At 40.9% G+C, this 14825-nt stretch overlaps 1 protein-coding gene across 2 annotated transcripts in view; it reads left to right on the top strand.

Annotated features, from left to right (window-relative positions):
- RELN (reelin) overlaps window positions 1-14825 on the top strand; it is a 308977-nt gene that overhangs the window by 221097 nt on the left and 73055 nt on the right. For both annotated transcript variants that reach the window (XM_086611234.1, XM_086611233.1), the window contains exons 21-24: window positions 2355-2547; window positions 5166-5278; window positions 11811-11948; window positions 12590-12776. In XM_086611234.1, coding sequence (XP_086467360.1) covers window positions 2355-2547; window positions 5166-5278; window positions 11811-11948; window positions 12590-12776 — 631 coding nt within the window. The remainder of the gene's footprint in view (window positions 1-2354; window positions 2548-5165; window positions 5279-11810; window positions 11949-12589; window positions 12777-14825) is intronic.

The raw sequence follows: 14825 nt of genomic DNA, 5'->3' as shown, positions 1-14825 counted from the left end.
TTGACTTTAGAACAATGCTCATTTAACATGCTATGTACAATGTCCAGAGGCTGTTATTTCATGAAAATGAATACTAAACTAGTCATGACCTGAATGCCACCAGTAAAAAAGATCAGAGTTTTTTTTTTCTAATTTTACACCAGTAATATTGAATAGAGGGAGTTTTTGTGGAGACAAAATGAAACATTTAATTCTTCACACCTATGCTGAGCACCAGTCCTTTACTTTTCTTCCATCACTTAGAAGACAGCTTCTAAGCAGATGCTTCATCAAACCGTTCAGTTTCAACTCCTTTGTTCTGTTCAGATGAGCTTTAGGTAACCGATGTGTTGTGCCCAGGTTTATGTGTGCAATCCCAAATAATTTTCCAAATCATTGCTACATATAAATTTCAGCTGATTGCACTGCACGTGGCTGACAGATACCTGAAGAGCCTGGTTGTACTGGCACAGATTTCCCAAGAGGGCTTCAGTAAAACTTTGATTTCCCACATCAGCCATGAAATTTCAAGCTGCATTGTAGAAATTGAAATGATGTCAGACCAAGTCAGCTTTAACTTTTAAATCCGTAGTATTTGTCTTTTTGAAAAGTACAAGATAAAGTTTGGAAGAAAAATAAATTCAGGTATTATCCAAACAAATTCTTCTGAGATGCATTCAGTTCTAACAATGAAGCCACAAACCACAGGTTGCCAGCTGAACTGCTGACAAATGTACGTTATATCTTCTGCTCAACTTAAAATTATCCTTCTCATTGAGAAGAAAAACACTGGCAACACGGGCTGAAAGAGAAAACAGTAGAGATATAGTTTTCCAAGGCAGTTTACTATCTTCTGGTCTAGTTGTCCATGAGAGTGCCCCAGCAGTGACGGGAACATCTATCCACAGTCAGTTCATGGTGCGGTTCAACATAGACTGGGTAGTTTCATGTGATGCCATGAGCTGGGTCAGCCTTTAGAAAATGAAGCCACAGAGAGCAAAGCCAGAAAGTGAAAAGGAGCCTGGATCTTAACTTGTGCCAAGTAATTGCATTTTGGTAATGAAAAAACTAATGTCAGTTTTCAGTAATTTCTTCTAAAGCTTGAAGGTAGGATGCTGACATTTATGGCTTAACTGCTGTCTCTGGAAAGGATGCTATACAAAATAGTGTGGGTCAGTCAATTAATTTAAGAGAGTACTAAGTAATGCTGACTTGTATTCCTAGTTCTTCCACTGACTTCATCATGACCTTGAATTTTTACAGAGGTAGAAGCTAATATGTTTAAGATGATAAACTGTAACTTACTCAACCATAAGAGCAACCTTGAACTAGATTATTCTCATCACCGCTGTACTGAAAGTAGCTTTTTATTTCTGCATGATGATTTGCAGTGATTTTCTTTAAAAAGATGAAATCCCTATCCTAAATTGTTCACTTTTAAGAATAGTCTTAGAAAACATTGAAGCTGAAAAGACTACAGCATTTCTGAAGACACTACCTAAACATCTCAAACTAAGGAGAAGGAGGCAATTTTCATTCTATGTTAACTTTCTTTAAAAAATTCTGTTTTGAAGGCAAGTGTGCAGGATTCAAAATTTAAGTTGCTATTACTTCCTCATTATACCTCTCTTGCATTTGTTTTTTTTCCTTTCGAATAGCGCATAGAAGAAAAACCTGCATTTAAATTTAAATAACCTTGTAATTTCAAACTGTATATTGTGTTACCATGTATGTGATAACTGGGTACTCTGTATCATATATGGGGCTTGGTGTGTTCCAAACATTACTACTGGCAAAATTATCTTCTCCAGTCCACTGAATAATGTAACTCTTATATCAATACATTCCGCAGAAAAGAAGGGAAGGATAGACGGTACTAATTCTGAAACATAGTCAAAATTCAGTGAATGCATTGCATATAGAATCACTTGAAAATCAATGGAATGAAAAGTCTATGTAATAAGAATATTTTAAACTAAATGCAGTGTATCTTTACTGTCCAGTGCTTGAATAAAATTATGTCTGTTACTGTGACATGACCTTAGGCAATGGACACTCCTGGGGAATGAACTTTCTTTTTGTTGTTTTTTCTGTGTGTTATCCTTTGCTTGATCGTAACTTGATCCTTAATACAAAGAACGTATAGTAAGAACTAACAGAATAATTCAGTGTTTCACACTCTGGTATACATCAAGGTCTTCCTGGTAATTTGCAGAAGCACCAACAGAAAGATGGTTCTGTGCGTGGTCTCATCCCATGTGCCAATCTGCATAATAAAGAAAGAAGAATCACTATATTTAACCCAGAACCATTCATAATGTTCCCTTCCGAATTATTTTGGGGATGAATCCTGATTCTCTCCTTACTTTTCTCAGTTTTACAGGAGATTCAAAGTTAGCTTCTAGCATGCGCTACGTGGAGACCCAGTCTATGCAGATCGGAGCTTCATATATGATACAGTTCAATTTGGTGATGGGCTGTGGTCAGGCGTTTACTCCTCATATGGACAACCAGGTGAAACTGGACTATTCCACCAACCATGGCCTCACATGGCATCTTGTTCAGGAGGTGAGGCTGGAGGCGAGGACTTTTGTCTTCCATAAACTCTGCTTAAACAAAGATCATCTGAAATTTACTTGTGGCATTGAACAAAGGAAGATGTTTTCCTCATTCCCTTTTCTGTAAAGGAATCTTCAGTTGGAATCAGTCAAAATAACTGATAGAAGTATTTAAACTGTTTTTGTGATATTTTAAAGAAAGGTATCTGAGAGTCTGAAACATAAAAGTGTGACAGGAACGGACCAAGTCTAAGAAAAGAACTGGGGCACAGTTAGGCAGAGCTACAGAGTAATGACCGAGATCTTTCCTGTGCTATTGCTTTGTTTTTCAAAGCAAAATGCATCTACTGTTTCCTGGAATTTAAATGGATAGACATTCTTTCTGCCCTTGTGCGCAGCCATTTCATAAATGGAAAGCGCATTCCTTCGGGAGATTGTAATGTAGAGCCTTTCATCTCCCATCCCTGGTTCAAACACAGTCCAGGGCCGTAATGACCGGCTGTTTCCCTGCCTCTGCTAGAAGTGCAAATAGCAGTGTTGGCTGCTATTTCCCCGGGTGGCTTAGCCCTGTCTCAGCACAGACGCAATAGCACATTCAGCCATAATTCATGCTTTTGTTTTCCCTCTTAGATGGCAAGGTTCACCCTTAGGTGGCAGGGTGAACTAACTAAGGTCCTTCAGCTGCTTCCGAGCGGGTTCAGAGGGTGTCAGGGAACTTGTCCCAGTGCCTTTTCGCTGCCTGCTCTGTAGGTTCACAGACGGATTGAAATGTCCAGTCCCACATCTTCTACGAGCTGTGAAAGCAAAGTCCTGTTACCTTTGCCGTGTTGTGTTTCGCCACGTTTACTTTGATGGGTAGAGTAGAGAAATGGCAATAACTGAATTTTTAAACTTTGCAAATCCGAGTAATGCTTTCTTACCTTTAACAGAACTCCTAGGAAAGCTATAAATACTGTATTTCAAATGATGTTCATGTCTTTTATACCTAGCAGGCATCATGGTGTTTGGGGTTTGTCCTTGCCATCAATGGAAGATCAGTCACCTTCAGATTTTAGTGCTCCTTTCCTCTCTCAGTGGAGCTGAGTTCAGAGAGAAAAACTTGCAGCCAAATTGTTTTTCTCACATCACCCATGTTGCTGTGATAAAAGAGTAATAGAGAAGACTATTTGTAGTATATTTCAAGGATGTAATCTCGCAAATATACAAAACACTAATTAATTAAAATGTTTGAAAGTTTTGTTTGCTTCTCACGCACTGATCAGATCCTATTTTATAAGATCTTTTAGGGGAGATGAAACTATGAGAAATATTTGAAAACTGCTGGAAAGGAAATTAAGCCCTTAGAAAATCTGCTAAGAAAAAATAAAATTGAATAAGCTATCAGATTTTTTATTTAATACTCTTAGATATTTGAGCAATAAATTCTCTGTAAAATAATATATTCTGCCCTTCTTCATATTTAATAGATAATTATTACTATGTAATTTAACAATATAAATGTTCTTAATTATTTTAACTACTGTAGAGTATCAATGCATTATTATTAGTTTCATTACAGTCAAAGTGTGCTACCTCATAGGCTAGTGTCTGTCCCAAATGTCCCTTGTGCCTGACACTCTACATGGGGATGAGCACAGCAACGAACAGCAAAAGACTCTTGAGAGTTGGGGATGGCCAGGAGGAGCTGTGCTGTGGCAGTGGTGGCACAATAGGTAGCTAGAAAAGGAGCACACAGATTGATGTTAACATTCAAACGCTTTACTAATACCTCATCAAAACCATAGCACAAAACTTTCAAGTGCTGCTCTGGCAATATATGAATAAATAAATGAAATGTTGCAGAACAATGGAGTAACATGGGAAGGGTAGGTCTAGAAAACTGTAAAAGGCCTAGAAAGTGGACTATGCTTATACTTAATATAAAAAAGACATTACGATGATCCGATTTTCTGAAAAGAAGAAAGAAAATTTGCGGAACAGACCTCTCTAGGAATCTGAGTTAAACACAAGAAGAATCATAGAAGGAGGAAGGAGGAATTTAAACCGGTTGCTGTGGGTGTCAAAGGTAATATAGCTGCAAAGCATGGTGAGGGCCTCTGGAGGCAACTTCAGAAGCCCACAGTTGGGTGCCTATGTTAGGTGCTCCTGTGTGGCTCTGGCTGTTCCCGCTGCTCCTCGCTGTGGATGGAGGGAGTGAGGGAAGTCAGTATCCCCAGGCAAGGCCTCGCAAGTAGGTCTCTAAAATGACTGGTATAATAGTCTGGAGGTCACTTTCATAGACTTATTCCATAGTGGACTTGTAGACTTTATAGTCAGCACTAGATGCTGGGGTGAGAACAGTAAAAACAATGAGCTAGGCATCTTCATGGAGGAAAATAAAAAATTATCAGTCACTAATGCTAAATTTTCCTCTTTAAATGAGTCATGTGTCTTTCTCCTGTCCTGAACTGTACTACTCTTAGTTTTCTGAGAAATTTTTTGGATCATGCCAGGACTTTTCTTCTTCTGGGTCTTTTACTAGGACATCTGGATTCAGGCAAGCTCCTAGTTCCATGAATGTTTAAACCTTGCTTCTGTTTCCAATTCTGCCTCACCATTAAATCTAATTTTAAAATATTTTACTTCAAGGAATGCCTTCCAAGTATGCCGAGCTGTCAGGAGTTTACATCAGCAAGTATTTACCACTCCAGCGAATTTACTCAGTGGAGGAGAATCACTGTCCTTTTACCACAGAAGACTTGGTAAGCATTTCTTTCTTCTCTTTTTCCTTTTATTTTTTTGTTGTTGTTGAGTGCACACAGTTCATCTACTTTTAAATTTCTATGACAAAGATCAAGTCCTCTGTAGATCATACTCAAGCTGGTGGATGGGGTGCCAGGATACCAGGGCTGACCCAGTTGCAGGTATTTAACATAAAGTGCCTTCCTTACATAGTTAGAGTGAAATGTTGGTGAAGTCACCAGAAACTATTGTTTAGGATTGTTTTCAATACATGCTGTTACTCTTCTAATAAAGTTCAGACCTTTTCAAAAATAGCGGTGCTTGTCTGTAAATGGCCCACTGGAGGAAGGCTTTATTTGTTTTGTTAATTTTTATTTTGCACACTCCTTATTGTTTACCTCTTCGGACCAAAGCCTTGTATAAACAATAACTAATGATTCACTTCTGGGAATTTTTTACCTCTTGTTTCTTTTTATAGCATGTCTTCAAAAATAACATTCTCTTCTGCAAAAAATAGCAATAAAAATTATCAAAAGCCCTCCACTATTCATCTTACTGTAATAAGACTTGTTTTGCTCCCCTAACGTTTTTATTTACTTAAATGAATGATTTCTTCCATTATTTATTTTAAAAGCTTTAGTATAACATACAAATAAAAAGTTGACATAAATCTCAATAATCTTCAGGGCTTTCTTCATTTGAGAATTAAATTATTCCAATTAGAGTTACACCTTGCTTATGTTTGACCTGAATGCATCACAGCAATTGTAACGCGAGCTTGCTCAGATTGTTATCATCATATTTCCCTGTCCTTCATCAATTTTCTGCTGTCTCCATGGCCTCAACCCAACCTATTTCTTTCAACCACCTCATGATGATACCTTCTTTCAACATATTGGCCATTTTTACTGTACAAACTATATTCAGAATTTCATATTTCCAGGCAAAGCATCGGGGCAAATATTGAATCCTTAAAGTGTGTCAGGTCAGATAACACCAAATGGCACAAGGAAGCCTATGAATAACTGCTTTATAGTTAGATTATAACGTGCTAAATCTTACATGCCACTATGTGCCACCAGCTGTAAAATCTGTGGCTCATATAGGCACTTAGGAGTTTAAAAAGTGTCTACAGTTTTGCAGGATATACTCCAAAGTAGGCTGTTAATTTTATATTTATTTATAAGATATATGCTATACTTAAAGTTGTTATTATACACTGTATGGTTGATGTTAATATCAGAGTTGTGGGCCTTTTTTTCTTTAGGATCTGGTAATTTTCTTCAGCATATGAGGTGACAGAAGCAAATAATTCCATTTTAATTTAGGAGACTGTGGGGAGAAATTATAATGAAATAATAGTCAGGATCCTGCTTTATGCTATGCACAAATCATAAATATTTCACACTCTATCTTGTATCTGAAGGGATTCCCGTCTGTTAGCAGAGTTTTGTTAGTAATTAAGGTACAAATTACCACTGAACATTACTTTGCTCTTCATAAAACACATTTTCAGTATGACTCCATTGTGCTACAGTATAAGGGGTGAAGAGGAAGGATGGCTCCTGTTTCCCACCACAAGCAATCCGGCACACCAGCTGCATCTCGGCCACTTTCCTTCTTTTTTCATGTCTTTCCACTGCCTGGAAAATGGTGGCTCCAATCTGGTTGAGATTGGGAGGGGATTTTTTTTTGCATTTTTAAAGCGTGCTTGCTAACAGAGGGCGAGTTTCTGCCTTAAAATCCTAGAGGCAGCTGGTGAGCATTCGATGTGCAGAGCTGCTCCTCTGCCAGCCCGGCCACACAAAGAGCATCATCCAGGGGGCCTGGTAACGAATATGCTCCATAGGGCTCTTCTTCAGGGCACCCTCCCTCCCTCTCCTCTCCCTTCCCCACCCGCACTCTGCTGCAACAACCACCCATGGACGAAAAGTTAGTAATGGCCGGGAAGAATAGTGCAGAGGGGGAGAGCCGGGTCTTCTGCCTTCCCAAAACTGGGATTGCTGGAGCTTTGACCCCTGCACGCACAGCTCTTTGCGGAGGGTTTGCACCTCGGATGCACAGGTAGCGTCAGGCTGCAGCACTGTGCTCGTGCAGCCGGAAAATTGTTCCTAACAGCACCTATTTCTCCTGTAAAACTTTCTGTGAGTGCTGGTATTTCTGCACGTGTAGTTGTTCTGCATCTGGCAAGCATGAGTTTACAAGGTCCCTGAGTTATCTGAGATTTGGGATGTTAGGAAATCTGCTGCAACAGTGAGACTTGTATTGGAGAAATGAAATGTATGCACCTGCTCACTGAAATTGTATTGTACTTGAACAGAACATTTCTAACATTGATGAAAATTAATTTCAGTTTTATGGGAGGCATTTACATATGAACAGGCCTTAATGAGATACAAGCAGCTGTCAGTTGCTGACTTCATAAACAAATCAACACCTAATGACTGAATGAGAGTTTCAGGATAATTGGGTAAATGTAATTATGGTAACTCAGAAGGTAGCAAATATAATTTTATCAGCTACAAATTTGCATTAGATCATTAGGGTTTTTAATATCAGGAGAGAAGACAATGATTTTATTTTAAATCACATATCAGAAAAATTCTATAACAGAAAGAACATCATTTCACTCGCAATACATCTGGGACACGATTTCCTTATGCTTATGTAAAATGTCATGCAACAGCAGTGACTTTTATTTGACATCAACCTGACTTAGATATAATGTCGTCAGAAAGCCAGATTGCCTTCCAGTAGCATAAAAAAAAAAAAAAAAAAAAAAACAACCACAACAAAACTGAGAATAAACATGAGGAACCAGGGAGGTTTATTTTGCTTGTAATAAAATGATGTAATAAATCTTCAATACTGGACTTCTCGTTTGAATAGGTGTCCAAATGGTGACTGTCCGGAAAACCAGGATTTTATCACTGAGAATGCAGCTGACACTCAGCTCCTTATTCTCTTTTCTCAATTAACATGGCTTTTTAAAATTGTTGATTACCATTTTTAACAGCATAATCCTCTTCAGCTGTTGTTACCTTGAGGTGCAGAGCAGCCTTGGAAAGCTTTCAAAACAGCGAGCAGGACCGGCTTTTCAGCAGCGTTGCTTTTGCAGTTGTGAATTCAGCCTAACACGCGTTATCGCTTGCCCAGAGAGGAATCTGGATCTGTGAGAGCTTTCACAGCCCACAGCTGTGTGTCGGTGGCCCCGCTTGCCTGGGGCGCCCCATGACCACCCAGCTGGGTGGGACAGCAGGATTCCCACTGCGGCAAAGCTGTCCTCAGGGAGAGCTTTTCATCTGCAGCTAAAAATAGCTCCTGTCCGTGAGGATGTCATTCTCCGGGGACCATCCCCAGCTGCCCAGCTGATGCACACACCTCCCTTTCAGCCACACGTTTATCTTCAGGCAGCAACACCAATCCTCCCTTCCTCCCCTCCTCTTAAAAACAGAAAAAAGGAAAAAAAAAAAGGAAAGGGAAAAAATCTCCTGCCATCTCTGCGTTCATCTTGGGGAGCTTGCTTCTAAGTAACAAGTGGAGCTGAGTTCACCCTTAGCTTGACGTGCGGCCAGCATCTGCCACCTGAGGAGAAAGACGGAGCCGCCGCAGCAGCATGCGGCTCCGCGCTCTGCGCCTGGCAGGGTGGCAGTGCCCTGCGGCACGGGGCAGCTCCCTGCAGCGGGATGGGGACAATGAGCTCATCCAGGAAAACATTTTACTGTTCCCTCAGCCCCGGGAGCAGCCCGACAGCAGTGCTGCACGGGGGTCTTCTCAGTAGGGTTCCAGGTGCGGTGCTCCCCGGGGCACAGAGGTGCCGTGTCATTACCCGTGGGTTGGCTCTCCCCACTGTTTGTGTAGGGCAGGCACGAGCCGGGTGGCCCACAACCAGCCATGGTGCACCCGTGCAGCTCCTGCAGGGACGTCTGCACCCAGCAGCGCCCAGTGAGCGGCTGGGGAATGTCATCGATGCCACACCAAGCAGCACCGGCAACTGTGTTCAGGGGGCACCACCACTTGTTGGGCACCAAGAGACTTCCACGGGATGTCCAAATTGCCCTTCTTTCACCGTAAATCCCCCCCAGTTTGCTGTAAGTACCCCTGGAGCTGCAGAGTCGCACTCCCCACCTCTACCCACACACCTTCACTAACAAAAACCGGAGGAGCCTGGCCACGATTCTCTCCCTCGTGTCGCCTGGGCAAACAACATGACACAATTTTACTGTGCTGGGAAGTCATGAAGGGTTTTTTTGCCTGCTATAAAACCTTTCTTTGGTTTCACTGTTGTTCTTTTCCTCAGTGCACATGAGAGTTAACACCAGTCATTACCATTTTTCTGAAGCACAGAGTCTCTGTCAGGGCTCTCTGCGGTGCCATTGACGCTCTGTAGCGAACGTGAACACCACCACTGAGGTGATGTGCTGGCTTCAGAGCACTCAGAAAATAAACAGTAAATAATTGCAGTGAATATTGACTGTCCATTGTGCCTATGCAAGCTCAGGAAGTCCTTCGTGTGCAGATTACTGGCATTGTGCACTTTTAATGGATAATTCATAGCTCTTGTAATGTAACCCATCAATACATTATATCCTGAGAGAGTATTTAATCGGCAGATCTGCCCCCACAGATTAGTTCTGCATGCTGTAAAAATGCTTGTAGTATTTTCAGGATCAAGCAGATACTTAAAACAAACAACATGGGTTATTTCAATTAAAAATTAAGCCTTTAGGCAGCTTCACTTGTTTTTTAAATAAATTAAAAATTGATATTCTTAAAATTTCTCCAAGTATGTACTAAAATACTCTTTGTATGCTTGTAGTATGTGACTGGATGGTTAACTGCTCTGCTGTGCTGTCCGTTTCAGCTGCACAGCCTGCCTCTATATTTTTTTCCTCTTCCACATATGCGAGGAGGTGGCACAGTGAGCCACCTTTACAATATTAATTTTAACAGGTCATTCTACCTTTTTTTTTTTTTTGGGGGGGGGAAGAGGGTTTTTTTCCTTAAATTAAAGTAACGGCATTATATCCCATGCCATCATACTGTAGCCATATGGCTCAGAAACGAGCTAGGAAAGAAGTTCCTACTTCTTGAAGCAACCTCCTGCTTCTCATCCTCAGGCCACCCAGTCAGCCCATGAGCAGGCACAGGTCTGTCCCAGTTTAACATCTGATTTTTAATTCCCTGCAGTCAGCCTTGTTTTCCCAGTCCATCCCCTCCACAGCTCTGTGACCCAGCGTCCCCTCCCACATTATCCCCACCACCCTTTTTTCCCAGACCCATCACGCAGCTGGCACAGCCCCTTTTGCTCCATCACAATGAAAGATTTCCCATCTTCATTTCACTTCACATGCAATATATTTTTCTTAATCTCATTCTGACACGAGCATGGAGTGGAGGGTCCCTGCACTCACCAGCTGGGAGCTGCCACTAGCCAACACGTGTAACCTGTTGGATGTGCATATGTTGGCAGGACAGCTTGGAAAGGCTTGATGGTGACAAAATTTACTCTTCTCATGATTCAGTTTCTTCTCCAGCCTTGGTTTTTGAGAGTGGTGGATGTCTGGCTAGATCTAGCTAGATTTGGCTGGCGGGAGTCACTCGGCATGGAAAATGTTGATATCACGTTGGACAATCTCCTAGAGGGCCAGCATCAAGCACTTTTTAATAATGTTACCTGATTCCACTATAATAACAAAAACAATAAAGCTGTTTAAAAAACAATATTTAACTAGGAAAGAGAAACTACAGCAAGGTTTTCTGCTTGAAGAATATTATAAATATCCAGAGCTTAGTTACATATAGGCAAGTAATCTAATCCAATGATTCCCCACCACGAACCTTGGGTGTTACAGATTTTGTTTGAGCAGTTGGCCAAGAGCAAGCTACTTGCAATATAGAAAAAAATAGGTGCTATGAAACCGGATCTTTGTCAAAAACTTGTGATTACAATGCCACCAATGATATGTGAGCAAAATCTAGTTTAGAATCATCCTGACAAAAAGAAATGTCTATACCAAATAAAAACCAGTCAACTTGTTGAATAGAAATAGCAAGTATTCAAAGGGGAGAAATGCTAACACTCAAGAACTTTAATTTCATAGAATTTTTTTTAATAATAAATATCAGAAGAAACATTTTTACACAACTTATAGCCTGTTAACTTTGACCAAAAATATAAAAATCAAAGGTGTGCCCTAGGTCCATCTTTCTAGTTCTGCATCCTGTCACCCTCACAGAATGGCACTGAATAAAAATCCAGCAATATTCATGGATAGGTTTATTTAAAATAATGCACAAAGTTCCTGTAACGCATCTGCAGCCTTCCTCAGAAATGTCATTAATTACTGGAAATTCCTTTATGTAGCCCTGTGCAGCAAGAAGCATCAGCTAGAAATTTCATTTACAAAAATCTGTCTTTGGTTGTGCCAGGCCTTCCAGGCTGGGCTGTGATTGTGATACCAATTTACTTTATTTTTTATAGCTGCTTTTTATCTTTTTCCTACAGTTCTGTAAAGAATTGCAAATTAAAGCATTTTTGTTGGTTTTAAGGTCCAGCGCCACACGTTTCCGCTGGAGTCAGTGCTACTACACAGCCCAAGACGAATGGGCCTTAGACAACATCTACATTGGACAGCAGTGTCCCAACATGTGCAGCGGACACGGCTGGTGCGACCACGGCGTTTGCAGGTATAAAACATTTGGCCATTCCTCTTAAAAATGGTCTCCTGATACTTCAAGTATCCTGTTGTTTTGTATACTTTCTTTTTTTTCGCTGTTATTTTTACTTTTAGATCAAACATTAAAGAATAAAAGCACTGTGAGGGGTCAGACCATTCAAGCAACATTAACAGCCAGTTGCTCCTCATCTCTCTGTCCAAGAACCCATACCCTTGGCAGATCCAGGTGTTGGAAGAGCTTTCAGTGGCACGGCACGGCCCTGCTGCAGGTGTTCTTGTGGCCCCTCCAGCGCTTTGCACAAGGACCCTGGGGACCAGCTCAGTGCCGGAGCTGCTTTGCTGGGTCAGAAGGACCCCAGGGACCAGCTCAGCAGTCCTTGCTAGCCGCCGTCAGACCAGGTGCAATACCAAGGGCACAGAGTTCTGCCTGCCAGCTTCGAACTTGCTGGACACTACAGGCATTTTTTTAAAAATAAGATACAGATTTTTCCATTTTCCAGTTATTCGAGTTTGTTTCCATGATCCAAAGTTCCAATTCCAGAATTATTTGTTATTTCATGTCTGATTTTAAAGGGTTAGTGTGGTGCCTTAAGTAATTGTCAGTGTCAAATAAAGTCTTTAAAAGCTGGTTGTGTGTACGCTTCCTTCCAGGTGTGACTCAGGGTTTCAGGGTACTGAATGTCAGCCTGAAAATCCCCTTCCTTCAACCGTCATGTCTGATTTTGAGAACCCAGACAGCCTGAAGACAGAGTGGCAGGAAATTATCGGGGGAGAGATCGTCAAGCCTGAAGAAGGCTGTGGGGTCATCTCATCTGGCTCCTCACTCTACTTCAACAAGGTAGTCAGGAGGGGTGGGAGAGAGGCACGTACTGTAGGTTTGAATGGAGCATGATGTGGTTGTATGGCAAAGAAAAGGAAGGTGGCAGAAAGCAGCATGCAGCATGACAAGTGCATTAAACAGCACAGCTGTGCTCTGCAGGTAAAGAACAAAGCAATCAAAAGAGAGAGGGAGGGACACGTATCCAAGAAATACCAGCTGTAATAGAAGGAAGTAAATCACCAGTGTGCTGGGAAGTGTGTACATTCATACTGTCTTAATTGTGCATTTTCTGTTTTAAGACTCAGTTCTTTCTCAGCATCCAGCAGCTCCCATTTGTTTGTTCTGTACTGTTCGGGGGTGGGGGAGGGAGAAATGTTGGCTTTCCAGGGGACAAACAGCTTATTTGAGGTCACAGGACCAAAAGTAGTGAAAAAAAGACCCCTCCAGACTTTTAGAAAGTGGCTAGCCTGTAGGAGGATACTCTTTTGTATAACTTGGATGCTTTGCAGAAAAAAAAAAAAAACCAAACAGAGCAGGAAAGAGATATAGGGAATTCTGCTAATTAATAGCAATTATAACTAAAATAAAAAGAGATCTTTATGACCAGATGTAAGATTATGGGTTGTAATCACAGATTCATGTTTTATTGCTGCTCTTTGGGTCTGGTACTGGGTTTTCTTTTGTTCTTAATTGAAAGGAAGAGTATAAACGCAGCTATGTGCTTTCCTTTTAAAGGTTTGATCAAACTGCCACTGCTGTCATGACAGCCAGATTAGTCCCAGAAGAATAACCCAATATGCAACGCTGTGTAATTGTGTGTTGTTTACCTCATTACAAAAATCTAACCCATCAAATAATTTTCAGCACTCCTACATAGTCTCACATCCAGCTCCCTTGGAAATGCAGCTCTGTGCTGAAAATTTCATAATAGACCAATCAGTATAACTAGCTAATTGTGATAATTGGATTTTTTTATATAATTGTCTTCTCTGTTAGATGTTTTTCCTTCTGGCTCAGTTCCTTATGCCAAGCTTCTCAAAGTAGTTTGCTAAATTAGAATTAACCTGCTATGATCTTTCTTCTGATTTTTGCTAAGGAGGAGTGAAAAACTCATTTAGAAATTCTTGGCTTCTTTCTATTGATCTCTAAGGGTTAGGTTATCATTCATTTCTTGAGTAGTAGCAGTCTGCATGTCATCAACAGAAGGTGGTTTGTTTAATTTCTGTTTAGATCTTTTCCAAGGCATCTAGTGGCCGTTCTGGTAGATAATAAAAAATATTTTCATAGTTGCCCAACAGTTCTGTATTGTTTTGGGAGCTCATATTCACGGGCTCAATTTCTTTGCATTTGCTCAAATAGCAACTTTTTATTTGAATGTCTGATGTTTACTGCCATAATCAATTACTGCTACCAGAATTAATGTTGGCTTTTTTTCAGCCAACCCTCTATCTTTTGGTTTACAACGCATTTTGATCAATTATAGGTGTATTAGCAGTACAGAGCTCTTTCAGTTAGCCCCTGCAATTCCTCTGAGGTTTTATGTCACTCGTTCCCTTTCTCAATTAACCTGGTTCTGTAGTTAACCCTTTGGCAGACAGAGCTGCTGTGGGTTGTAGATATGGAAAACCTACCTGGAATAGTTTTATGGCCAGAGCTTGTTCCACTGTGGGTCAGTATGTTGGGTATCCTCAGCCAGCCAGGACACACCTGCTCGCGAGACAGCAAGGGCCTTTGCATCTATATTATCCAATATTAGTTTGAGTTGATGACGATAATTTTAAATTCCTCTGAGTCTCCAGAAGAAGCTGTGAAAACAAACTACCAAGAGATTATCAGTGTTACCTTGGCCAGTATTAGCCATGTGGGACTGCACTGGGAAGCTCAGGGCTGCACCTAAGACCAAGCGTGTCTCACTCTCATGGCACCATCCAGGAGGGCTTTACTCAGCTGGGGATAAACCAACAAATAAACCAGAACAGCAGGCATAATACAATATGACTGTATCCTCAGTGAGTATTTTGAGGGTCAAAGGATTCTTCAAAGGTTTTAGTTGTCATTGGTGGTGTG

Source organism: Tauraco erythrolophus, chromosome 4 (genome assembly GCF_009769465.1).
Source record: "Tauraco erythrolophus isolate bTauEry1 chromosome 4, bTauEry1.pri, whole genome shotgun sequence".
NCBI classification, from domain to species: Eukaryota; Metazoa; Chordata; class Aves; order Musophagiformes; family Musophagidae; genus Tauraco; species Tauraco erythrolophus.
This window is presented reverse-complemented; position numbering and strand designations above follow the sequence as displayed.